Raw genomic sequence first — 27,520 nt, 5'->3', positions numbered from 1 at the left:
AGAAAAAAAAATAACTGTGGAAAAATAATTAAAACTTGAGAATGATTTTAAGATAAAATTTTAAAAGTGCTTTTTAACACCGCTTAGTAGTGTTAAGCAAACGATTCGGTAAGTTTTTAGATTTCTGATTTTTAACTATTTAAAACATCGAGACTTTTTTGGATTACGATTTATTACTCAGCTATAATTTGTAATTTGTAAAACAGGTTTAAACTTATTTCTTTTTAAAAAATCAATAGAAATTGAGAAATTGTCTTATAACTACGTTATGTTAGAATCTATTGCATGAAAATTTTATAGAAGTGTTTTTTTAATGATATATTTAAAAATATTGCATGAATTGAAATTGTTCAAGTTTAATTATTATTTCTTGTTTATTTGCAGTGTTTATTATGTGATTTGAATCGGAAACATCTTATTTCTAGTTTTTCATTGTTTTGGTCATTCTAAACACGTCGGCAAAGTTTAAAAAAACTTTAATAACACTTCAAAAAATTAACACATTTTAATAAGATATGACTTTAACTTACAAATGCACTGATTAAAATTGTTTAAAAATTATTTGTTTGATTAAAAGAAAAAATAATAGAATGTTTTATCTGACAAAAGAATTACATCCAAGCAATTATTTCTTTAAATTATATCTGTCTTGTGTAGGAGGATTAATTAATTATCTGTATTTCTTCACAAAAACTATTGCTTATTTGTTTTTCGATAAAGATAGCTTATCTTTTCAATTAATATGAAAAATAACTATCCTTTTTTTTGTTTAACATGGAGCTTAAGAAATAAGATAAATGGCAAAATTAACGCACTATTTGTTCCAGTTATTTATGATTAATTAATTATCATATTATTTCAATGGTTCTGAATTGCACTCCATTTTTAAATAGTTTTTCAATTGAAAAACCGAATTCTTCAGTTGAGTTAATATCTCCATAGTTTTCTCCTTCTCTCTCTCTTTTTTTTATTGCATGTTTTGTTCATAGGTGATAGAAAATTATGATTACCCGCCATTTCTGAATAGTTTTAAAAACTGTAAAAATGAATTTGTCAAGGGTTATTTTTCCCACGGTTTTTTATGTGTTTTTGTCGACGACTATAGAAAACTAATTTCTCGCAATTTTTGAACAGTTTTAAAAGTGAAAATGTAGAATTTCTTAAGGGATAATTGTCACCATTTTTTTAACGTATTTTTGTTGTTAATTGTTGGAGATAAAAAACTATAATTTTCCTCTATTTTTTAAAGAGAGAAAACCGAATTTCTTGATTTTTGTCCCCACTGTATTTGTAAGTATATTTGTTGTTGATTATTGGCGATATAGAAAACTATGATTTCCCGCCATTTTTAAATAATTTTAAAAGTAGAATAATCGAATTTCTTAAGGGTTAATTATCTCCTCAGTTTTTTACGTGTTTTTGTAGTTTATTATCGGTTAAAGAAAACTCGCCATTTTCAAATAGTTCCAAAAAAAATTCCGAATTTCTTTAGGAGGTTAATGTCTCCTCAGTTTTTATTTACCTGTTTTTGTTGTTAATTATTGGCGATGGAAGCTAGACAGGTGAAGGTCAGACCAGACGGTTTGTAATCGCTTATCGTGTCATTCTGCCGTTTGCCAAACGGAATAATGAAAAGTATAAAACTCGTCTTGTCTTATGTAGGAGGAGGTTTCTGCCTTACGATTTCATGGAAATAATGTAAGTAAAAGGGACGAGTGTAAAAGGATGACCCATCTTTCCTCCATCTTTCTTGGCATGGCGAGACTAGTCTAAAATGAATCCCCATTATAATGACGAAGAAGACTGCGGCAAAGGGCTTCACAAATACATACAGAAATTCATCCATTTATACATAACGACTAGGAACGGCTCTTTGAATATCAGCTGTAATTCGGGCGTTATTTTCCTGCTGGCAGATCGATTGCTTTGGCTAAAAGCAACTCTGCTTTAGGAAAATTCGCTTCTCCTTTTCTTCGTTCGTCTGTCTGTGCCTTTCATATTTACTTCATAATATTGCGACTCTTTAAGAGAGGCGAGAAATGGCGGCTTACGGATTTAGAACTTTTTATTTTTTACTTTGATTCCGCCATTGAAGGTTTTCTTTTGGTAGAATATTTTTCACTTCCGTTCCGCAGATCCGTGGTTGCCGCTTCTTTTTGTCGTTCGTCACGTTCGAAATGTCTGGGAAATCTCAAGGGAGAAGGGAAGGGAATTGTGTGATCTGCATGATTATTAATTCTTTTCTTGGAGTCATAATGGCATATGTTCATTTTGTTATATTTACTGAACATCTTTGTTTGATCTTATGACGTTTGTACGCTATTTCATGAGTTTTTTTCATAATAAAGCACCGTTATGTTTTATACTAACTAAAAGCCTAATATTAGAGCACGATACCAAAAATAAAATAAGAGACACCTCTATGCACCTTCACAAGCGTACTCTTCTGTTCAACCCTTGCATGCAGATGGGAAACCTATGTCTCTTTTACATATTTTTTTCTGACTCTTTAATTACAAGCAAAAATCTATTTTGTTATTTTTTAATTATGAAAAACCGTCTGTTAGTTACTAAAAAAAATCTGTTAGATTATCGGAATTATATTTGTACTAACATTAAAAATCCCCCAAAAGTTCTTTAAAAATTTTTTTTCTCATTCAAATTCAAAAATTTATTAAAAAATAATTTTGTAAGTTAAAGAAGTTTCAATAATGGATAACTGTTTCTCTTAGTTCTAAATAATTGCAAATAAGTGCAAATTTGAAAAATTGCTTTTTTTAAGCGTGTCGTGTTTAAAAGATGTAAAGAAAAAGACACAAATGTTCCATGATATATTTCATAATCATAAATTATTAAAATGCTAAATGTAATTTTTTAAAATTTTTTTTGACCTATATTAATACAAAATGAAACATAAAGCTTGAAAATGTGCTTCATAAAAATTTTGTGTCAAAAGGTTAATAGGCTCCTGACTTATGCTAATTTTGCGAAGCCCGGATGTTATATGCATTTTATCACAATGCAACTTTTTGCAAATGTTACATTTTATTAATTTAAAAAGTTAAAATGAAAATGTAAGAGTTTCTCCTCAATTGTGCTGATTTTATTTGACATAATTTTAAGAAGAATAAAAATAGAAAAATTTTTAATTCGTGATTTATGAGTTGCAGGTTTTGCAACAATTTAAAGTAGAAATGACATAAAGTAAATTCTCTTGGTTTTAAGTATATTCATAATGTAATAATTTATCCATAGTTTAAGCAAAATATTCGAAACCGCATAAATAATGCATATATTACCAGACCAGGCTTTTTCTCATACTTAACTAAATTTATCGTAACTCAGTCTTTTATTGTTTTAATGCTCTTTGCTGATTTATACTACTTCTACTATTAATAATAATAAAGAAACCTCTTTCGATTCTATACTTTGAAGTTATGCATGTATTTTTCAGAGAATAACAGTAATGTGTTGAAATAAATGTGTTGTTTTGTTGTTGATAAATTTCATATTTATTCTTTAATGATGTCAGTATCCGACAATAAGTACAATAAATGAATGAGATAAACTATAGCAATCTCTTACTGCTACGCTCGACTTCGTACTTTAATTTAAAGTAGCTTAATGTGGCGTGTCACGCCGTTTTCGTACAACAGGATGTCGTGATTGTTATGATATATTGTTGTTTATTTATTTTACATGGCTATGACTTTTCTGTTGAAAATACTTTAGATATCAAGTTTAGTTGTTTTCTGATGATTAATTTCCTTGGCAAAATACATTTTTGTAAATAACCTTTAAAACAATACACTTGACAGAATAATAGCTGTTTTATACCCGGTTTAGTTTTTTATTTTGTCACCGGCGTTGAACAGTCAACCCAAATTGCGCCCATCGATGTTCAATTCCATAGCCTTGAAATTTTGAACCTAACTCGGAATGCAAGAGAACTTCATTTTTATCTTTCTGATAAAAACAGTATTTACAAGTTTTAACGTTTCGCTTCATTATTTCTAGTCTAGTTTTTTAGCTTCACGATTTTTTTGAAATATTAAGGATTACAGCGACATAATATTCTTTCAATTTGCTTTTTTTCTATAACCGTCGTTGAACAGCTGACCTAGTTTTGAGTTCACAACTACCGATGTTCAATTCAGTAGCCTTGTAATTTTGAACCCAATCCAGAAGACATGGAGAATTTCTAGATCAAGTAGTAAGAGAAATTTTGCCTTTGAGGAGGACTTTTTAATGAAACTAACCCTCATTTGCGTTACATGGTGAAAAAAATCTGCCACAGTTAGCCTGACTGCTAAGGGACTCGAACTCCTGAACCGTCTACCACTGAGGATATTTTACGTCAGCATTGTGGTCGAAGAGAGCCAAGTGCAGAACTCGTATCAAGCAGCCATCGCTGGGATTTGAACCCGGGTCACCTTATTGTGAGGCGAGCGCTCGATTCTCTATCCACCACGACTCATGTTTTTTTGTTGATAGTTGACTTTCACTTAGTATACTATACTTGAGCAATTTACAGTCGCACAGTATATTTATATTTATATTGAAAAGATTGAAAAATACGTGTTAGATTTTTTTACAGCGTTTACAACGCTAATTGTGATGTCATTTTGTTGCTCTCTATACGGTACGAATATTATTCCTATTAAATAACAACTATACTTGAAAGCCGTGGGAAATGTAAAAAAAAAATGGGGAAAAAAAAGAATTCTGATTGTTTACTCCTACTGTATCATGGAACAAATTAGGAATTAAAAAATTTTTTTGAGCTTCACTTTAATCTTAATAAGACGCATTACACGATATTAGTTTACACACTATAAAATACAATTAACATCAAAATCTATTTAAAACTTTCCGAGATGATAACGCCCGAAATATTTTTTCAATGGATCATCATCACTTTAATAGATGTTACACGTTAGCTTCTTTGATAAATCCTTACGGCTGAGTTCCATAAATAATTTAACAAAAATAAAATAAATAAAAATAGTAAAGGGATATTATTTTTTAAAAACAGTATACGTGTTTTATATTTTCTGATTTAAATAAAAATTTTTGTAATGAAGTATTTAAAATAAAATTTTCGTCTTTTCCCCCATAAAAATTGTAAAACTTAAAACCATAATATTTTTTAATGATTGTAGTTGTGGTAAAAACCTTTCTCTAGAGTATTCTTTTATGAAAATATAGATTAATATAAAAGTATTTAAGCAATAGTTCGGCCAATAAAATTTTTAAAATAAATTTGAGAGGAAAAGGAATATTTAAATTCTACTTACATTGACTTCTAGGATTAATAAATCTCTTAACTTGCAAATAAAATTCAAAATACAAATAAAAAGTTAATATTTTTTATTTAGTTATGTACAAAACTAAAAAAAGAAAAGAAAAAATAGCTGAATAATAAAAATAATTGAGATTAAAGGCAAATAAATTTTGCAGTTTTGTGTTTTTTCCCCCTACTTTCACTGTCCACTTGGGATTTAAAAAAGCGTGGAATTAAAGGTTAGTTGCTAAAAATCTACTTTTTTAAGTTTTTTTATTATGCATTAAATTTTTTTTTGCGTGTGTGTTATATCTACAATTTTTAAATTAAAAAAAAAGGAATTGTGTATTTTATTTAACTATTTATTATCTTAAAATATTCAAGAGAAGTTTTAATTTTTTCCCCTTTTTTTATGAGAGAATCCCATATCAACGAGGTAACTTAATTGAAATTGTATTTAGGAAGAAAATTTAAAAAGAAGGATTTAATTTTGAAAAATACTGAATTTTCTTATATTACTTCCATAGAAATAAAATATCTTTAAAAAAAAAAAAAGAAAGAAAAAGGCAGGATAGATTATCACTTCAAATTAAAAAATTCTAAGTATCTTATAGTTACATTTTTTATGTATATAATTAGAAAAACATTTCTAATAATAAAACACAGAAAATGAATCCCTTTCTTTCTTTCGATTTTTAAAAAAAAAAGTTACAAATGCAATGAGGTATAAAAAATTTCTTTTCCTTTGATTTCCGATATTATCGGAAAATTATTTTTATTACTGTCATATGGGTTATTAGGTATATTGTTGGTTGGCTGTATTGAGACATTTAGCTGCATTTGAGAATTTCTAATATCAATTTCAATAAAAACAAATTATTTGAATAAAAACAATTAATATTTTATTTAATGTTAGGGCATATGTGTGAGGAGGAAAAAAACTTTTTGCCTTAAATACAGGAGATAAAAAAAGGAGAATTTTTGAAAGTAAAAAGTATTTTTATCACTAATTATCTAAACCACAATATATTTCAGAAGCTTTACTATTTTTATCGCAAGTTTAAATTGATGAACCATAGAAATTTACATCAACTGTAGCACATTAAACTAAATTAGCTATACCAGCTTATTCTACCTAAGTTTTAAAGAGTAAATATGTAAATAAAATATAAATTTTTACAGTATATTTGTATACTTATATTTATGTGTATACAGATATTATTTATTTATTTAACTCTGATATAGTAAATATTGTGATCTTGAGTAAGTTATTTGCTTATAAATTTTTAGACTTATCTAACATCAGTTAGAGATAAATGTGTTTAACGATAACAAAATATCTTTAATAAATATATTTAATAATGATAACAAAATATATTTAATATTGTTGTATAAAGAATACAACTAAAATAATAAAAAGTGTTATAACTCATGAGCAGCCAAAGAAACCTAATACCATATGAATGAAGATATGTTGGGTTTCGTTATAGCAACGTGACGAACAGCAAAACCTGTAGGCCATGTTGCTATTGGCTGGAATATCGACTACAACTAGAGAACACGAAAATTACTTAATATAAAACACCAAAAAGTTAATCCAAGTCATATCAAAACCTAATTCTTTCCAGGTCTATGTACACAAATACCATGATGAGTTACAACACTATTGTTCTAACTCAGTACATTTGTTGTTTTTATACTTATTTATATTGTATTCTTTTTATCACGTTTTATAGTATATTTACTCTTAATTTTCAGCAGCTTTTGCGCTTGTTTATAAAGTTTAATGACTTTATTTATTTTTCGGTTTTTTAAAAATAACTATTCTAAATACTAATTTATTATAGTGTATGAAATATATATAAATATATATATATGTAGGAGGGATGAGTGTGTGTTTTCTCATAATATCACGTACATTAACTGTGTACTTATATTATTTATTTATTTTTCAGAACTCATGGCTGCTACATTCTGCTGGCACAGAAATATCTCAGAAAGGTGATTGATTTTTGATACCTTGTTATTAACATGCATGAATTGATTTTGCTATTTTATTATTAACAGGCATTATTTAATTTTGATATATTATTAACATGCAGAATTGATTTTGATATTTTCTTATCCGGCATGATTTGTTTATATTTTTTTATATTAAAGAGTTGTGCAAATTTTTCAGATAAAACTGGACTTGTGTTATGGATAATGCTGAACAAAGTTCAAGACCCCCATCTAAGGGCATTTTTGACACTGCTAGCTTGCTAGGTAAGCATATATATCAGTGCTTAAAATTTTGTGCTATGTTTTAATTAATCGTTTAATTTGTAGTATTATTTCCTGATCAAATGTCTAAAAAAAATCAAACTTGTGATGAATATATAGTAATACTTCTTTAAATAAATTTTTAAATCAGTCTTCACGCTTTGTGTTGACGAAATCATTCCATATTTTTGTGAAGTTACTGTAAGTTCAGATTAAATTCTGATTAGAAAATTAATGTTTATATAGTTTAATACTATTTTAAAATTGTGTTAGAATAAAAATAACATGCGTGAGCGCATTTTTTGTTGTGTTTATATAAATGCTAGATCTTGCCTAATTCGAGTGTGAGGATTTCAAATCTTAAATTAGTTATACTCCTAAAGCTATGGATTTTATTAAAATTATATTTTTAGTATGAGTTATAATAAGAAGTGTACTTAGCCACGACAAACTTCTAGGAGAGTGACCTAACTCCCTTAGAAGTTTGTCGCAACATTTATTTGACCCCTTGTTATTTATAAAATTTTTAAACTTGTACATTTCAACAAAAAATAGACTAAAAATGTCACTTAAAAAAATAATTGTAGCTTAGAAAGAAGCGACAGACTCAGAAAGACACTAATTGTGGAAACCGATTGCAGATTTGAAAACAGCGACATAAAAATATCTACGATCTAGATCCATTAAAAAACCCTCATGCAACAAAAGGGAGAAAATTTTTTTTTCTTTAGTGTTTACCTGTAAATATAATATTTTTCATTTGAGGTTTAGTAGCTGTGATAAACTAAGCTTATGAAAATTGATAAATCTAGAAAATATTTATTTATTATTAGAATTGACATATAAATATTATTAGAATTGATTGACTATAAATATTATTAGAATTGATTAAAAATTTATAAAACTATTATTTGTTTTTGCTTATTATTATTGTTTAATGATAAGCAAAATTTTACTTTATTTCGTTAGCAATTCTAAGAAATCTGACAAATTTTTTTTTAAACGCTAAATCTTATTAAATTTTAAAGTTTGATGTTGGAAGTATATGTGAAAATATAAAGTTGCGGTAAATCTGAATTAAACATTCGTTTTAGACTTGGGAAGTGTAGGGATTAGCAAAACCTGTAATTAAGGGCTTATCGCTTCTTTTCTTTTTGATAACAGTGTTCTTGAGATCACATAGCCTTACAACATTATTAATGTTATTCTTATTATTAATGTAATGCTAATAATAATGTTCTAATTATGCTAATAATAATGTTCAACATTATTATTAGCACGGTCTTGTTAAAAATCGAAGCAACTCTTTCATCTTTTTGAAGCTAAGACTGTATTCACTATTTGAATTAAGTACATAACTGCATATAATTTTGCTTTTTTTTACATCATTTAATAAAGATACTAATTAAGAGTACAGTAATTTAAAATGATTTTAAAAATTTTATCGAACTTATAATGAACATTTAAAAAAATAGGGGGAGGTCTTGTGGACTTCCTTGCTTTTAAACTAGTATAGGGATGATTTGTATAATTACATTTTGTTAGATTAATTATATTCTTAATTAGGCTAACTTTTGGGTGCATGTAAAATTTCGAAGACACAATATAATTGAGATTTTTATACAATACAATCTAGAATGTTTGACTTATTCTAATGCATGAGTAAATTCCTAATTTGATTTTTTTAATGCCTGTAGTCTTTTTATGTGTACTTTGTGATCATGGATATCTTAACTACAAATTTTGGTCTTTAAATTTAATTGATTAATTTTCACTTATAAATGGAGTTAAAATAATTATATCATTTATTTTAATGATTGTGGCATCTTAATTAGTATCTATGTAGTAGTTATCTATGTTTTGTGAATTTAAATTGATTAACTATATCCAAGCTAATGATATTCTTATGTGAGATATACACAAAACATGTGTTTTATATATTTTTTTATCCTGATGGCTTTCCTCTTAGATTAAAAAAATTTTTTTAGATTAATTGGGATTATTAATTGCCAACTCATTATGATAAGATTTTTATAATTATTCTCTTCAAAATTTTTCTACTTGATGTGAGAGACCCACTGACTTTAAGGTTACTTTTATGAATCAGTTTTATTTGATTATTTTTTAATGAAAATTGAGTTGCGTTTTCTACAAAAATAGGGCAATTAGAAATTTTAGTTAAACCACTAAAACTTTTTTGTAGTTCATAGTAATTTTTGCACCTGTTTAAAATATTTGGATATATTATTAAAAATTCTAAAATAATTTACAATTTTTCATGTCTATGTCAATGTTATTCTGTTTGTTAATTAATTATTACAGCTTCATTTATTTTACTTTTTTTTTATCCTTTTCACTTATTTTGCATTTTTTATTGAATAAAAACAATTGTTTCCCTTTTTTTTTGTTTATTTATTTGTTTTCTATTAAATGATGTGTTATAAAAATTTTAGCCTTGATCTATAACTGTTTCTATGTTTATTTTACATAATAACAATTTTTGTCATCGAGCTGTATTGAAATTCATTTTCAGCTCATTAATTCATTTGCAATTGATCTTTTTTTTATAATTGCTTTTCATATTACTATTGTGTTTTTCAAAGTATTGAATTTTTTTGTTGCTCTTAATTATTATTTGATGGTATAATTATTATGAACTTTCACATTAATATAGGAATTAAATTTGTTTTCTTTTAATTAATAATTTAATTATTTCATACTTATTAGTCACAATAGTTTTGCATGTAATTGTTTCGCTGTTAAATTGTCATGATTTATTATGTTATTTATGTAAACAGTTTTTATGACTGTTGAATATTTACTCTTTTTTCCGTATTGTCTTTTTTGTTGTTTCTAATGTATTATGTTAAAACAAAAAATTGGAGACACATATTATTTATAAAAACTGCAAATGTTTTTTTCTTTTTTTTTCCAAAAAAAATGCAAAAATTTTATTAGAAATTTGACACGTAAAATAAGTTTTAATTTGTATTATTAAATTTAAATGTATTGCACAGTTTCAAAATTTTTGTTTTTATTGTAAGAAGATCTGTAAACATAAGTGTTTCTCTTTGTATGTGTATATATATATATAACAATTGCTTTATGTGATTTTTTTTCTTACGTAAATAAGTAAAACGAAAAATGGTAAATTATAGTTAAAGAATTAAATATAAAAAAAGCATTTATACAAAATTTTTTGAAAAGTGTAGAAAGTTTTTTTTTCTATTTATATTCTTATATTCAGTGTTTATTAAAAATCTTTATTTGTCATCTAGTTACAAGAAAAAATAGAATAAAATGTATTTCTTTTCATTAATCAACTGTTGACTCTTTTTTTTTTTTTCATTTTTGGAAGCTTACTTATAATTTTTCAGCATAAAAATATTTCCACTGTTTTATGCAATTTTTAATTTTACAAATACAGCAAAAATCAGAAAATAAATATTCATTTTTTTAAAATTGTATTTATAATTTTCTTTGAATTAATGTGACTTTAGAGGGAGAGAGGAGAAAATAAGGATTGATATTTTGAAATTTTTCCTACAATTAATTCCATTTAATTGTAAGAAATTTGATTTAAGGTTACAAAGTTAGGAAATGCTGCATTTCTTTGCTCTTATCCAAAACTTGGGAAAATACTGCAACGAATTTAAAAATATAAACAATCATCAAATTTATGGTAATAATAAGCAGCCTTTAAGGTACAAAGTAAAAAAGTGACATTTCAACTAGTTTACTTATGCAAATTCTGCTGTAGCATGGTAAATATTTTTTTATCAAAATTAAAGTAAAAATTTGTTTAAAAAACAATTTCTTATTTTGAAATTTTTCTTTAACATATTCTTATTAGCAGTTTAGTAATATATTCTCTAAGCTGGTAAATATTTTTTTAAAAAAAATTAGACTTACTGTATAAATATATTCTGGCTTTTAATTGTAAGTAAGATACATATATCATATGGCGGGGAAGAAGCTTTTGACTATGTCAACCTTCATCAATAAAAAGGTACCTCCAGATTGAATCGAGTTAGCAAGTCTTATATGCTAGTGAATTGATGTTTAGTAATGGTAGTTACGCCACAATACTCCTCACTAGAATTTTATCAGGGATAGAATTTGATGAACGGTTATCATTTGTTACCGAATTCGTGGAAGGCCAGGAGAGCTGTATTAAGTTTACTGGATTCCGAGGACTTGTGGTGAGAGCTGTATTAAGTTCACCGAGTTTTAAGTATTTGTCATCAGAGTTGTATTAAGTTCACTGTTTTGTGCTTGTTCTTCTGTGTTGCTATTAAGAGTATCCCGTTGTGTGTAAATGAGACAGAGGCGCAACAGCTCGAGAAGGACGATGACACAGTCACAGATTACAAGCTCAACATGAATCATTCATCGAAGTGAGCATTATTTTCGTTGTAGGTGAGTTCATATCACGTTAGCCGCTCATCAATATAGGGAAAGAGCTTTCGACTATGTCAATCCTTCATCTACAAAAGGTACCTCAAGATTGAATTGAGTTAGCATATCTTATATACTAGTGAATTAATGTTTAATAATCGTAGTGGTAGTTACGCCACAATATGACTGATATGACTTATCTCATAAACTACATTGCATTGAGTTTTAAATTTCCCTGATTCTCGAGTAGAATATTGTTATCTATAATTTACATGCTTGTTTATTTTAAAATCTACAATAATGAACCTTTTTTTTTCTTGAAACTTTAATTTTTATAAAATTTAATATTTGACACAAAGCTTATTAAATAAAAAAGGAAAATTCTGTGAGGAATTTTCTCCTCTGTACACTTCTTCCTTATTAAAAAATGAATGGCGAAAGCAGTTTAGTATGCAGTAAAGTTACTTGATGGAATGGCAAGAAATTTCACATCAAAAGAACTTAAATGTTATATTTCGCCAATCAAATTCTGAGCAATTTCATTGAAACAAACCAACAAGTTTAAAGAGAAAGGAAACAAGATTTTTACTACTGGGCCATCTTAATTGGCTTAGTAAGTCCTAAATTTGCTGGAATGGACATGGTACTGCATTATAGTTCTTTGCTGAAACATTGATCTAACTTAGAGTGGGGTCTCAATATTGTATTCTATATATTCTAAAAATATATATCTTCTAAAAATTACTAATTAATCTTGAATTATTTTTCTAAATTTATGGTAATACATAAATTATATTTAATTGCTCGTTATGTTTAAAGAATATTTTAACTCTTAATTTATTAAAAAGGGAGTAGCATTTACTGTATTTTACACACTTACAAGAAATATTTTCTCTCTATGGCTCTGAGTTCTAGCATACTTAAAACTCTCCATCTTTCTCTAAGAAATAGAGAATTTAAGTTTCTGGGATTATTTTTTTTTTATGAGAGAAATAATAGTTCTTTTAAGTTACGATTTATACACTTTGCTTCTCTAAAGATTAACTAATATTCTATACCTTACTAATATTTCTTCTTTCCTTTCTGTCTTACCTTCCTCTCTTTCCAAAACCACAGCCCCCTCCTCTACTCTCTTCAGCTCTCAGCCACCCACTCCAGTTCAGTCTCCATTACCTCATCTAGCTCATTCTCCAAGTGCTTTCTCAGTTTTGGGAAGAAATGCTGTACTCATACCTCCACCTTCGTCAAGCTCTGGCAGTACCTCACCTTCAGCGAGCAGCAAAATTTGCTCCCCCATTATGCACCATTCTGCTTCTGATGCTCTTTCATCTTTGGCTTCATCTTCAGGTAGGGTTGTTGTTGCTTTTCACATTACAGTAGAGCACCGATTATTTGAATGCCAATTTGCCGGATAGTCCAACTATCTGGATCATTCAAGGACCCTATATTTTCTCCCACCATCAATAAATAAATAAAAATTGCTTCTGTATTTTCAGAATATCTCAAAAGGGTCAAAAAATGGCTTCTGTTGTCCCTCGCTGACCTTAAAAAAGGAACCTCACAATCGTTCCACCCAGTTTCAATGTGGGCTGCGAGTAGTTTCTAATAAGGGTAAAAGTTTCTAATAAAATTGAAAGGAAATAAAAACTTTCAAACACACCATTTGTAATATGCTATAATAGGCACTACTACAATTGCCAATCCTTAACTTGAAAAAAGTGTGAAAAATTACCTAAAAAATATTCTCATAGCCGTTTTTAAATATGTCCAATTATCCGGATGATTAGGTGCTCTACTGTAATTAATTGTGTTTAATACGAAATAGTATACACCATTTATCTAAAACTATCTGGACATCCACCTAATTGAGTGGATCTGCATCATGATGTGGGGTTGTTTTTCATAATTTGACTTTAGTTCCTGTGTGGTTGGAAATAATCACTCTGAGAAATATGTGGACATCCTAGACCAGTGGTTCTTAAATGGTGTTAATAACAAATATTAAAGTATAATGAAAAGGGTATGCATATATGAATAGTAATTGCATAATTCTTTTTCACCTTTATTTCAATTAAAACCTTATTTCAGTTTATTCGCTTTACTTCTCATCCAATTAAGAACTAGACAAGTTGACGCTCCAGACCTGCGCATTCGACCGTATGACATAAAATACAATTTGATAAAACGATATTATGAAATTTTTTTTATTCTTCATTCATTCACGAAACGTTTTCAAAATAATTAATAAAATTTCAATGTTTGAATATTTTCAAAAGGATTAATAGTTTTCTCCATAGCCTAAAAAATTGGGGTGCTGTTTTAGACTACGCTGTTCTTCCAACTCTATGGCAGGGAAGGTTCATTTCTTCTTCAATTCACTTACCTTGGTTTGATAAAATGAATGTTCAAAAGCTAGACTGTCTTTCTCAGAGCCTGAATCTATATTAAATAGAACGCCTTTAGGATGAGTTAGAATCCTGATTATGTTGCTAGCCTATTCGACCTTCCTCACAGCCAGCACTTACTTCAACTTTATAATTATAAATTTAATTATACATACGTTAATTATAAATATACTAATTTATTGATATGATTTATAAAATTGAGTAACTAAACTCATACTTTGTGTTGCAGGCCCTTGCAGTTGGTGGTCATCTCCTCCAATAGGCAGCAGCTCAGAATTTCCAGGATGTGGAGTGCCAATGTCAGATCCATTTGGAAGATCTAGTCTTTGTGGTCGTTCAACAGTACCACCTGCTCATCTCTCTGTTCAACAACCTCGAAGAAGTATGTTGCTGATATTTTAAGTGTTCATTCACAGAATAATAAAATTTTGTCACATAGAAATAAGAGTGAAACTAATCGGTTAAAATATAATTATGAGAGACAGAAAATAAATGATTTATATAGCATTAAACTGTGACTGGCTAGTGATAGCCCAGTAGTCTTAAAATGTTTCATCTGTTGTAGTTTAATAACTTAACTTTTAGTTGAATAACCAGTATTGTGTATTCTGTTTCAAATTGAAATAATTACTTATATGTCCCTTACTTATTTTTTTATATCTTTATTTACTTTATAACTTTTGTTACTTTCACATATATGTATAAAATTTGTGTCAAGCATTATTTTTTCACTGACATTTCTATGAGGATAATCAATTTTTTTAACTTTTTTATTTTATACTCTTTTACTGGTAAATTTAAATAGTGATTGTATAATAGTTCAGGAAAATTATGTGCAACAACTTACAAAAAAGCATGATGTTACATACAGGTTGACCAAAACTCAATTAAACAGCTGTTGTTTGAGCTTAGTCTAGCTGACTGCCTAATTGTGTCTGGCTCACCTTATATTTTAGATTTTATTTCAATTTAAAGTATCACTATCTCGCTTATTCTCTAATTTCATCATTATTAATTCATGTCTTTGGTATATTTTAAAAATGAAAAATTAATTTTAATTGTTGTTTTGTTTACATTGCACTAGAGCTGCACATTGTGCTATCGGAGGCGGTCTAGGAAATATCCCTGAGGATGATCCGAAGACATGCCATCACAATTTTGAACCTCTGCAGAGGGGATGGCTCCCTGCTTTGGTAGCCCAACGATCCGTGTGCGAAATCGAGCTCTTTACGGTAGAACAATTTAACGAGGACCGATACCTCACGCCTTCAGACAATTTGTAGGTTGATCAAAGTGGTCACCTACCCGCACACTGAGCGCAGCCAGTGATGTTTGACTTTGGTGTTGTACTGAGAACCAAGTCTTAATGATCAGTCCTCTGTGGGACAAATTAGTTTTCATAAATTAGCACCCATTTAATGCATCATTACAAGTGGACAAATTTGCTTCAAAATTAGAGTTAATTATGTATGTCATTCAATGATTTCTTTATATTTATTCTTTATCAGCTTTTTGATTAATTTAGTATTAAATGGTGGTTCGAGTAATTTTTTTTCAAAATCATAATGTAAACCTTTTTAGTTGTATATGCTATTACAAATCACTGGCTTTTCTCCAAATTTATAAAGAATAATTATTTATTTATTATATTCTATTTCTTCCTTATTCATTTACAATCTTACCAATGTGTATTTAAAATTATGTATGTTTATTGAATTTTGTTACAATAGTTGTAAAAATCCAATTTAGAATTACTATTTATTTACCTCATTCTATAATAACTTATAACTGATATTAGTGATTATATTCATTTTAGTAGTGGAAGAAGTATTAGGTCATTTATATGCCAAACCACCTACAGCTGAAGCAAAGAATGAAACATCAACCTCAGGTACCTCAAAACAAGATCAAGAATACAAGATAATAGATGAAGATTCCCCTTATTTTTAGTTTATGATTTTTGTAAATGCTTGTTTTTTTAAGATGAACTTATCAGAAAGAAAAAAGCATGGACATTTTAATATTATTATTTTGTTTGTAATTCGTTTTGCTTGCTATATTATTCTCAATTTTGTGTACTGATTGAAGCAAAAATATTTATTATAAGTAGTAGGTACTCAAAGCTGTTTATGCAATGTAGTTATAATTTGTTTTTGTATTTATGTGCTGATCACTAGAAAATTACACATTTATTATTTAGTTCTGTCCTTACTAAGAAATAATGTTTTATAAACGTATAAATCTTTTGTGTTTTATTTTTGTTTTATTATGTTTGTAAATTTGTTTTCATTTATAAATTAATCTATGTTTTGCATGAAGAAAGTTGTTCGTTTGAAATTTTATAGATGTTTTTTGCCAAATAAATTAGATTGTCTTTCTTTGTTTATCTCTTTTTTAATTTTTGTTTAGCTAACATTTACTATTTCAATCATAATTTAATAATTGATCTGTTATTATCATTCACTCTTCAAGTTATGTTTTGACTATATACGACTACATTCATTAATATTGAATGTTTGTTTAGGTTCTTGTAAAAATGTGCAAAATTATTTTTTTCTTTTTTCATAGATATTTTCAAAGGTAGTGAAAAATTTATTGCAGCACTAAAATTAAATTCACAGTGAATGTTTTACAAAATTGAATCATGATTGGAAATAGTATGGTGTACACAAATACTTATTACTTTTTTACATTTTTTGTAATTAGCAAAATATTATGTAACTTTAATTAATATGAATTATATTTTTTTTAGGTATTCCTAGTCCTCAAACTCTTTGCAAATCTAATATACTACCGAATTTAGTGGGTGTCTCTCCTAAAAAGTTGTCAAAAGGAAGATCTGATAAAGACATTAATCATGCAAAAATTAGGTATTTTCAAGCTTTTATTACCTTATTCTAAACTTAATAGACATTGAGACACTATTATTGATTCATAATGATATAACATGCATTGATACACTATTATAAGTGAAAATATGTTCTTCATACTGTATGAAAAGTGTAAATGTGAACACAAGATTATTTTTTTCCTAGATCTATTATTTTATTGTTCTATTAATATAATAATTTTTATCAAAATAATACGTCGGAATGATAAGATAGCAAACACTATTCTTTTAAAATTCTTTTCCATAGTACAGTAGGGAACCGATTATCCGGAACGATCANTGTAAATGTGAACACAAGATTATTTTTTTCCTAGATCTATTATTTTATTGTTCTATTAATATAATAATTTTTATCAAAATAATACGTCTGAATGATAAGATAGCAAACACTATTCTTTTAAAATTCTTTTCCATAGTAGTTAAAAAACATTTTACCTATTATAAATGTTAACTAACTTGTTGCTTTTTTTCTTTTTATTTAATTTACCATATTACATTTCATACTTGAATGAGCATTTTACCATATTATGCTTACAAGCTGAAACTACCACTCGTTTGTTATATTTATAAAGATTTTTGCATTTAAATTTTTTGCCTCAGATTTTTTCCTTTTACTTTCATATTACTGTTCAAAAACCAAGTTCCTGTGTTCTGTTTTTGTAATATATATATTTAATTTTATATATATATTTAATTTAATATACTTTGCTATTAATTATATATTATTAATTACGTAGATTAAATTATTAAAATAATATGTATTTTGAAAGCTTGTAGTTATGACTTTTATCAAAGAGTATACCATTATAAAGGAATGACTGTTATACTCCGATTTCATATTTTTATTATTTAACCTGTAAATATAACATTTTTAAGATTTGAATAATGCTACATTTTAAAAGAGAGACAAAAAAACTAGCCAATGTTTTTTAACATGAAGTTATGTGTGTTCTGTTTACTACAATTTTACTTCTTTTTTACAGCGATAAACCTAAAACTACTTCAAATAATATACCATCTCCGGTACCAGGCATTACCTCTTTCTCAGGGAATCAGTTAATGAAAACTTCCTCTAAAAAGTCAAAGGAATCAATTAGTGATCAAATTGCCAGGCTGCTGCCAACTGGTGAGAAGCCACCTTCTAAACGAAAGAGTAAGCCTAAGAGCTGCAAACCAGACGCTATTAAAAATGGCAAGGATTCTAAAACAGAAAAGAAACAAGGCAAACAACCGAAAGAGGTAGCTACATTTTATACAACCTATCGTTGTTTTTGATGTTTATAGTGTATGGAGAGTTTGTCTGTATCAAGTAGTCTAACCAGAGGGTGTTTTTTGTAATGTTTATAATTCTTGTAATTGTTATAAATTAGCGACATTTTATTTCATTTATTTTTGTGTATACAGGGTGAGAAGAAATAACTTGTACACATCTGTTAAAATATTAGAACCTAACTTTTAAATAAAGATGACTAATTACAAGCTGAATTGTGTTTAAAAATTTTTCATAGAAATCACCTTAAGCAACAATCTAAAGCTGTAAACATGTTACAAAATTTTATTATTTGAGTCCCAACTCACCTACAAAAATTTTGTCCCTTAAAATCCATTCAACTCAAGCTTGATGAAATAGGAGACATTTCTTTTGTTGTAAGAAAGAAATCCATCCTCCATACATTCATTATCATATAGTCAGGGTTCAATATTAGTGATTGTTTATTCTATTTTAAACCTAAAAATTTTAATTTAATGATTTTACTTTTACACCCAAGGGTCACTTATGACACTTAACTTATATCAATAAATAGCGATTTCACATTCATATTTTAACAGTTATAAGTTAGCATTTCCTGCTTAACCCTTTTCTAAAATTTCTTAATTGTTAAAAACAGATATTGTTACTGTAAAAAAAGAATTTCATAATCGAATTTTTTTTTTCTGTTTTAAATCAATAATATTTCTATTTTTCTTTTTGTAAGGTTGACAGCTATGATTATATGTACTTAGTCAGTCTATTAAAATCTGATATACATAAGCAAATTTAAATTTCACTTAAACAGATTCATTTGTCAACTAAGAATTGCATCTAATAGAAATGGCATCTAACTTATTAAATGCCATTAGAAATTTTTTTTTAGATTTTAACCTTGCTTATATTATTAGACAATGATAAAAACAAAATTATCACTAAGAAATTGTCTTAGCTATGTTATGTTATTTAGTTATCGTATTAAATTTTAAAGTTTATCAGCTGAAAAAAAGAATTTTATTTAAAATTTTTTCTAAACCTCGTTTTTAAATTTCGATGGAAGTTTTGCACCTGTGAAAATAAATCTGTAGGTAAATTTTTTTTTATTTATTATTAAATCACACTGGTTGTTTACCATATTTTTTTAATTAGTTCAGTTTTTTTAAAATTAAAATTAATATAACATGGTGCACAGCATTTTTAAAAAGTACTTAAAGGTGCTTATATTCAATTTTTGTTTTTAAAACCCCTAAAGGTGCTTTTTTCATTGGGTGTTTTTAGAAATTGCTCAATTTTCCCTTTTCCAAAATGAGATTTTTCTTTCTTTACCATGTCGAATTTCGCCACATATTACGCAAACGCAAACGTATGAAAGCATCAATCATTTTACATGTTTGATGAAATACTTGCGAGTCTGCGCGTGCCTCTGCTTAGCTGGGTTCGGTGAGATTATTGCACTCTCATGTGCTACTGCTGCATTTTGAAAGATATTCTCTATTTCAGGTTTCATTTTTCACCCTCTGATATCGAATCGAATAATCTCTTAATCATTTCATACTGGCTAATATGATCAAGAAAAGAGTTCTTTNATGTACTTAGTCAGTCTATTAAAATCTGATATACATAAGCAAATTTAAATTTCACTTAAACAGATTCATTTGTCAACTAAGAATTGCATCTAATAGGAATGGCATCTAACTTATTAAATGCCATTAGACAATTTTTTTTAGATTTTAACCCTGCTTATATTATTAGACAATGATAAAAATACAATTATCACTAAGAAATTGTCTTAGCTATGTTATGTTATTTAGTTATCGTATTAAATTTTAAAGTTTATCAGCTGAAAAAAAGAATTCTATTTAAAATTTTTTCTAAACCTTGTTTTTAAATCTCGATGGAAGTTTTGCACCTATGAAAATAAATCTGTAAGTAAAATTTTTTTTGTTTAATATTAAATCACACTGGTTGTTTACCATATTTTTTTAATTAGTTAAGTTTTTTTAAAATTAAAATTAATATAACATGGTGCATAGAATTTTTAAAAAGTACTTAATGGTGCTTATTTTCAATTTTTGTTTTTAAAGCCCCCTAAAGGTGCTTTTTTCATTGGGTGTTTTTAGAAATTGCTCAATTTTCCTTTTTCCAAAATGAGATTTTTCTTTCTTTACCATGTCGATTTTCGCCAGGTATTACGCAAACGTGTACTTTTCACATTATTCAACGTTTTCACAGTTCATTCAACCACAATCTCTTTGGTGTACCGTTTGTCCATAACGTATGAAAGCGTCAATCATTTTACATGTTTGATGAGATACTTGCGAGTCAGCGCGTGCCTCTGCTTAACTGATTTCGGTGACATTATTCCACTCTCATGTGCTACTGCTGCATTTTGAAAGATATTCTCTATTTCAGGCTTCATTTTTCACCCTCTGATATCGAATCGAGTAATCTCTTGATCATTTTATAATGGCTAATATGTTCAAGAAAAGAGTTCTTTGTCAGAAACTAGTTATTTTATCATGATCATATAAAGTCTTTGGAAATTATTTTGCATTTTGTTAAAGTATATAGTGCTTAAAAATATTTTTGACTGCTTAAAATGTACTTATTTTTTGTTGAAAGATTTGGATATGCACCCTGTATAATGTTTTTCAGTTATCCAGGATGAATAATTTATTCATTTATAATTTTTTTTAAAAATGTGATTTTAGTTCCTTGTTGAATACTTTATGTAAGATCATCTTGCCTCTTGATTTTAAAACTGAAATATACTAATTTCATATTGTCAAATTCTAAACAAGTAAATGACTTTTCTGTAACTCTTACTCTATTTGTACAAAATATGTTATAAACATCTATATTTATATATATTTTTTTATGCATTTGATTGGTATTATTTTTAAATATCACGTTGTAAAAGTATTCAATTTTAAAGAAAAATATCAATGCTCATTTACATTCGAAATACTTTTAATTTGGAACTCTTTCATATCATTATAACCCTCTTGCCTTTCAAATCATGAACGTCATCTTCCCTTCCTCATTAATAAATAAATGAATTTAATAATGTAATGAAACAAAAACAGTCTGTTTGCTATTTTATTATTTTTTTGTCTATATAATTTTTCGTAAAAATCTCTGAATCTTGCTTAAGCTTTGCATGAAATTTAACTGGTCTTTATTTTCATAGAAAAAGACTAAAAAATCCAGCTCCGAGAGCGATGGTCACATAGACTCTAGCTGTAGCAGCACTGGTGCTGAAAGTTCAGGTGCTGTTAGCTCTAGTTCTAGTGATACAAGTGATGATGAGGAAAGGGAAAAACAGGCAAAACAGTTAGCTAGGCTAAAAAAACAACAGCAAGAACTTCAAAGAAAAGTTCAAGAATTAACACATCAAAAACCTGATGTGCATGTAAGACTGCCCCTTTTTCTACTCTGATAATTGTTTCCAATTCATTTCTTTAGTCTTTAGCTCTTCTTCATAGATGTAAGATTTCTTATCGGTTCTGTGATTTCTTGCTCTTTTTTTCTCATTTTCCCTTTTATTTCTAAGTTATTGTTTTTTCAATAATATTTTTCTAATTTCTTCGTTTTATTTCTAAACAATGCTGCCAAAATTTTTTTAAACATTAAAACTAATCGGAATCCACTTTAAATTCATGAATTGATAAAGAATGAGGTCAGGCAGTGGCGATTTGAAAATTTTCACTATAGCTCATTAAGGATGTTGTGTCAATTTAACTGAGGTTTCTATGGTTAGTTTTGCTAAACTGTACATTTTTCAATTAATAGTTTTATTTTCATAACATAAGTGTAAATCTTATTTAGTAATTACTTTATGCTAAAGCATTCCATTATTCCTAGACAAAATATTTTTGCAATGCTATATTTTTTTGACTTGTACATATATTAAAAATAAATCAGTTCTTCTTTAAATTTAATTGAAATTGTTGTAAATTGATATCATACTGCATTAAATTTGATTTTTTTCAACTGATGAATTAACATTTAAACAAAAATGCCATTGGTTAAAAAAATTTCTGCAATTTTAACTTTTAATTTTTTCTTTTTTCCCCTTTTTTATTATCTTATGCCTGATCTCAATAAGTTAACATTTTACACATGGAATTTTATCGAAAATATTTTGAGCGTTGACTTAATTTATGCGCTGCTTTCTTTATCATTTGATTTTCATTATTTTTTAATCTAATTTTGTTTCAAACCATCGGTTTCTGAAGTGTGTGCAGCAGGAGCTATGAAAGTTCCCTAGTAAGGGGTTAAAACCGATTTTCCCCATATTACATAAAAGGGAAATCATACGTAGGGAGGATATTTCTGTATGATTTAATCCGGCTACTGCTAAGTTCCTTGAGAAAGATACGGCATCATATTGCATAATAATTTACATCCTATTTGTTAAATAACTAGGATGACATCAATTATTTAAATTTAAGTTTCAAATCTTAGAAATAATTATCAAAGAATTTTTGTCTTAGTTTTCCTCCTTAAAAAAAAGCAAAAACTGCTCAGTTATCAATTATATTGTGTGTAACTATACATTTAAAAAAATGTAGCATTTTGATGATTATAATATTTTCTATATGTTTTTATCTTTTACTTTCTTTGAAAATGACTGTGTTAATGAGCCTTAATTTTTTCCCTCTCTTTTTTTGCATCAGACTTAATTCTCAGTACTGCTTAATCAGTTCATCTAGTGCATATTATAGCATTTATATTTGCTGCAGTATAACCGATTCAGATTCTTCTGCCATTGATCTCTACATTCATTTAATTCAACTTAATGCTATTTTATTCTCTTGTATTTATGGGAATAAAATCTAGGTATAGTTTGAGTTCCATAGTTTAAGAATTTTGAATATATATTTTGCAAGAAAATTTTTTAGGATAAAATGTTTTTTTTTTAGAAATATTTTAAAAAATACTCATTTCCTGTAAAAGTCTTTTACATTAAAAAGGGTGCTTGTTGTAAATAACTTAATACTCAAAAGTTGTTTAGAACCGTCTTCTTTTCTTTTTAGGTGAAGAAACCTTCTTCCAGCTCAAAGAACTCTCTGCCCCCTGGTGGAGCCCTAAACCATACCTTGAAACCAGTTCCTAGTCCGGCACATTCTTCTCCCGTGATGCCAGTTCCACCGAAACCTATATCTCCTGAAGTCAAACCAAACCAATGTGATCCTCTTATAGAAGAAGAGCAAAACTTAGCTTTTCCTTTGGACTTGTGTGTGAAAAAACAAGAACCAACTTTTGATGTGACAACTTCCATAACAACTTCATACATGCCAATAATGACAATGACAACTCCTAAAACTAAACCACTGAAAACTACGGGTAGTAGTAGTAACATTTCTGGTGCTAATTCCAATAAATCTGCTGCTCCTAAGAAACGGGGTCGCAAGCCAAAAACAGCTCAAATGCCTCTTAATCCTACTCCTGCACACTCTGAAAAGGTGCGCCAGATAAAAAGAGTTAGTCAATTTTATTCATTTATTATTAAATGCATGTATCATATTAAGGTTAGTTAGGTATCAATCGTTAAATTGAAGTTATGTGCAATTTCAAAATGTAAAATAGAAATTGATAATACATACTATTTAATAAGTAAACAAAAAGGTTTGTTGCTTATCGTCAACAATACCTACATCTGCCAATTTCTTGTTGCATTAATGCTCCTTTTCTTACGTACCATTACTCATATAAGCACTGCTTGTTATAACCTGGGCGTCAATAGGTCAAAGTTAATGCAGATTGTCTGGTGGCTTTGCTTACTTTCGCTTTCAGTTCTTGCTGAACAGAGTATACTTTCTTAAAATGTTTCAACTCTGCAAGTGTGTTGCGCTTAATAACCCCTTAAGTGTTTTGGAAAAGACTGTCAACATGTTTCAAGCACTCAAAAGCAAGCGTCCATTTTCAAGTCTTGCCAGACGTGAATAAGAAAGAACAAGAGTGATTTGAAATATAAATCGTAAAGTTGACAATGATTTATGCCTGGCAAGTCTTGAAAATGTGGCCTCAGTTTTTGAGCGCTTGAAACATGCCGACTGTTATTTCCAATAAATATGTTTTTGAAGAAAATGAAGTTTTTAATCGAGTGATACCATTAAGTGTTAGTTCTAATTTTTCCCCTTCAAAAACAGGCTGTTATACAACAAATGATTTGATCACTTTACTCAGTGAAGAAATTATGCTTATTCAGTTAAATTTCATACAATTTTACTTTAAGTATTAATGCTTGGAGAACTTTATAGAAGATAACTTTTCAAACCAACCAAGCGTTTCGTATTTAGGTAGTTAGTATACAATTTCTCTTCAATAGCTGTTTCTTTTTATTTCAAGCTTTCTGCCTTTATTTTCCTGGTCAGCTGGTACCCATTTATCTGGATGGCTTAAAGCCACTATGAAAAAAAAAACAGATCCTACCCTATGATAGTTCAATGCTTTAGTCACTGCGCCATTGCGACTTAATCTTTAGTAACATAAAAAAATGGTTTGCTGTGCAGAGAAACAGCAAGTTCTCTTCTGAATTATGTTCAAATTTGATAAGAGATTAAATGCCTTTTAGAAAAAAATTCCTGTGTGACATATTTGCAATTCCTGTGTGACATATTTGCATTTAGCTGCAATTATTCTACTTTTTTTTTATCATCCCATCTTTTATTTTACAAAATAATATATTAATTAGTTTTTCATTTTCTTAACAATAATGTTTCTTTTATTTTAGAACACAATAAAAGACATTTCTACACTACTAATGCCCACTAAAATGGACATGATGCCAACACATATGATGAATTCTACCTTACTAAAGCCTGGTAATTCTGGCCTGTGTCCCAAAGTTCATGCACCTAACACACTAGGAAACCCCAATGACATGCTACATCATCGGAAAAACTTCACTCTGGACAGTTTGTTAAGTGAAACGAATGGGGGTCTCGACATGATGCATTTCACTGAGGCAGATCATTCAATGTTTTCTGCTGCCGCACTTGCTAGCAGAAATTTCAAAAGCAAAGACAGGATGAAAAGTAACAGTAACAATATTAACAAGATGAGGAAGTTTGAAGATAAAGTCAAAGAATCTGAGTCACCATCTAACTTAGAAACTTCCTCACCATCTGGTAAATCTTTTTCTATTCATATATGTATTTTTTTTTTTTGCATTGTTTGTTCAACAAGTTCTGGCACAATAATTTTTTAACCTTTATCTTTCCCTATACTGCTGCTTAATCAGGTTGTCCAGCAACAGGGAAAATATGGAAAACTGGATATTATCAGGGGAATTTCTGAGAAATATCAGGGAATTTCTAAAAAATCTCAGTAAAACAAAGAAAAGTTTTAAAACAAGAAGTGATTACCACCTGCTTCAATCTGTGAGCTGAGCACTTCATTAAATTTGATGCTAACAAATTTCCCCAATATTTCTTTCAAGTGTTCCTGACGTTTCCGATTGTTTTTTAGCAGTAATTTATCGTTTTTTCGGTTGTTTCCCTATAATTTTTCTAATTCCAATATGTTTAATACATTGTTATGGCATGAGAATTTTGAATGTGAACTATCACTTTTTTGAAGTGTTTAATTCGTGACGATTCTGTCATGATTTCTCATCTTTTGATGACAGTTTTCAGATGTTATTTCTCATTTTCAGCCCTTTTCACAAGATTTTTCAAATTCCAATATTTTTTACACAATGTTATTAAGACCTATAAATTATTAATTTAAGTTTTTGCTTTTTGATGCATTCGATTTGTGGCTATTCTATCTTAATTTCACGTCATTATATGATAAATATTCAGCAGTTATCTATTATTTTTCTCCTCATTTCACATAGTTTTTCAAATGATGGTATTTATAAGTAGTATGTTATTACGACATGCGAATTTCAATTTTGAGTGATCACTTTTTGACGACTTCCTGTGGTGTGTTTAATTTGTAATAATTCCATCATAATTCCACATTCATCTATGATTGCTCTTTCGCCAGTTATTTACCATTTGTTTGATCCCTTTCACATGGTTTTTCAAATTCAGATATTTTTAATATATTATAATGACGTGAGAATTTCGTATTTGAGTTGTCCCTTTTAGATGTGTTTGATTCCTGATTTAAAGACTTAAAAACCATCATTCTCTTAAAACTTGCTAATAAATAAACCTTATTGATAATTTTCAATTCTAATCATGAAATAATATCATTTTAATCATAATACGCTCTTGAATGACTGAAGTGCTATTTTGCATTTATTATTTTCAGAAACTGATCCCGATGAGGACAATTCAGATAGTGAAGATACTGAACATTCTGGTAGCTTAGTTGATGGTCATAAAAGAAAACATTCATATGATGATGATAGTGAAGGTATATTTTATTTAGTTACCATTTTTGATCCTTATAGTTGTTTTTTGAAGCTTTCCGACATTTGCTTTTTTGCAAATAATATTCTATTTTTATAACTGTTTTAAGTTTGCAACAATTACTGATGACTGTTAAGTTAAGTTCAGCTTATTTATAGTCATCGCTTTCTATGCTTATTCTGAAAATGGTGCAAAATGTGATATAAAGAAAATCTACAGAATATGAATCTACAAAAAATAAAAAACGTTTAAGATCTGATTTTTTTTAAAAATTTATAAACTTAACCTATTCCGCATTATCTGGGCTCATAAAAATTTGCAAAACCTGAGATAAAGACAGTGATTTTGATCATTTTCTTCTATGTGAAAAAATGATGCCAAATTTACGATTTATTAAAAAGTTTAATAATTTTTTATATTTAAATTATTTGTCCGTTCTAAAACTCAGATATTTCTTTATGGCAAGATGGTATATATAATTTAAAATTATAGCTTTACTTCTAGTGGAAGGTACTTAAACAGTGGATTTTTATTTTCCTTGTCAAAAAAGCTTCAAAAAACATTGTTAATAATTATTTGGTAATCAAAATTCTACCACAATAGCCGTATATAATTGATTCATTCATGAGAAGTGCAAAGTTTTAGTCTTTGTTGTAATATTTT

General features: G+C 28.0%; 1 protein-coding gene across 33 annotated transcripts in view; it reads left to right on the top strand.

Annotated features, from left to right (window-relative positions):
• LOC107452081 (bromodomain adjacent to zinc finger domain protein 2B) overlaps positions 1–27,520 on the top strand; it is a 124,629-nt gene that overhangs the window by 61,102 nt on the left and 36,007 nt on the right. For 8 of the 33 annotated variants that reach the window (XM_071179836.1, XM_016068379.3, XM_071179833.1 and 5 more), the window contains exons 2-12: positions 7,240–7,285; positions 7,464–7,549; positions 13,061–13,291; positions 14,579–14,731; positions 16,166–16,240; positions 17,102–17,219; positions 18,223–18,478; positions 21,679–21,900; positions 23,528–23,974; positions 25,228–25,624; positions 26,757–26,861. In XM_071179836.1, the coding sequence (XP_071035937.1) occupies positions 7,483–7,549; positions 13,061–13,291; positions 14,579–14,731; positions 16,166–16,240; positions 17,102–17,219; positions 18,223–18,478; positions 21,679–21,900; positions 23,528–23,974; positions 25,228–25,624; positions 26,757–26,861 (2,071 nt within the window). In that variant the 5' untranslated portion in view covers positions 7,240–7,285; positions 7,464–7,482. The remainder of the gene's footprint in view (positions 1–7,239; positions 7,286–7,463; positions 7,550–13,060; positions 13,292–14,578; positions 14,732–16,165; positions 16,241–17,101; positions 17,220–18,222; positions 18,479–21,678; positions 21,901–23,527; positions 23,975–25,227; positions 25,625–26,756; positions 26,862–27,520) is intronic. The other 25 variants (XM_071179849.1, XM_071179848.1, XM_071179846.1 and 22 more) reach the window with 7 other exon arrangements.

The sequence above is a fragment of the Parasteatoda tepidariorum genome, chromosome 4 (assembly GCF_043381705.1).
Source record: "Parasteatoda tepidariorum isolate YZ-2023 chromosome 4, CAS_Ptep_4.0, whole genome shotgun sequence".
Taxonomy (NCBI): domain Eukaryota; kingdom Metazoa; phylum Arthropoda; class Arachnida; order Araneae; family Theridiidae; genus Parasteatoda; species Parasteatoda tepidariorum.
The sequence above is the reverse complement of the archived record's forward strand: the minus strand, read 5'-3'. Positions and strand labels throughout refer to the sequence as shown.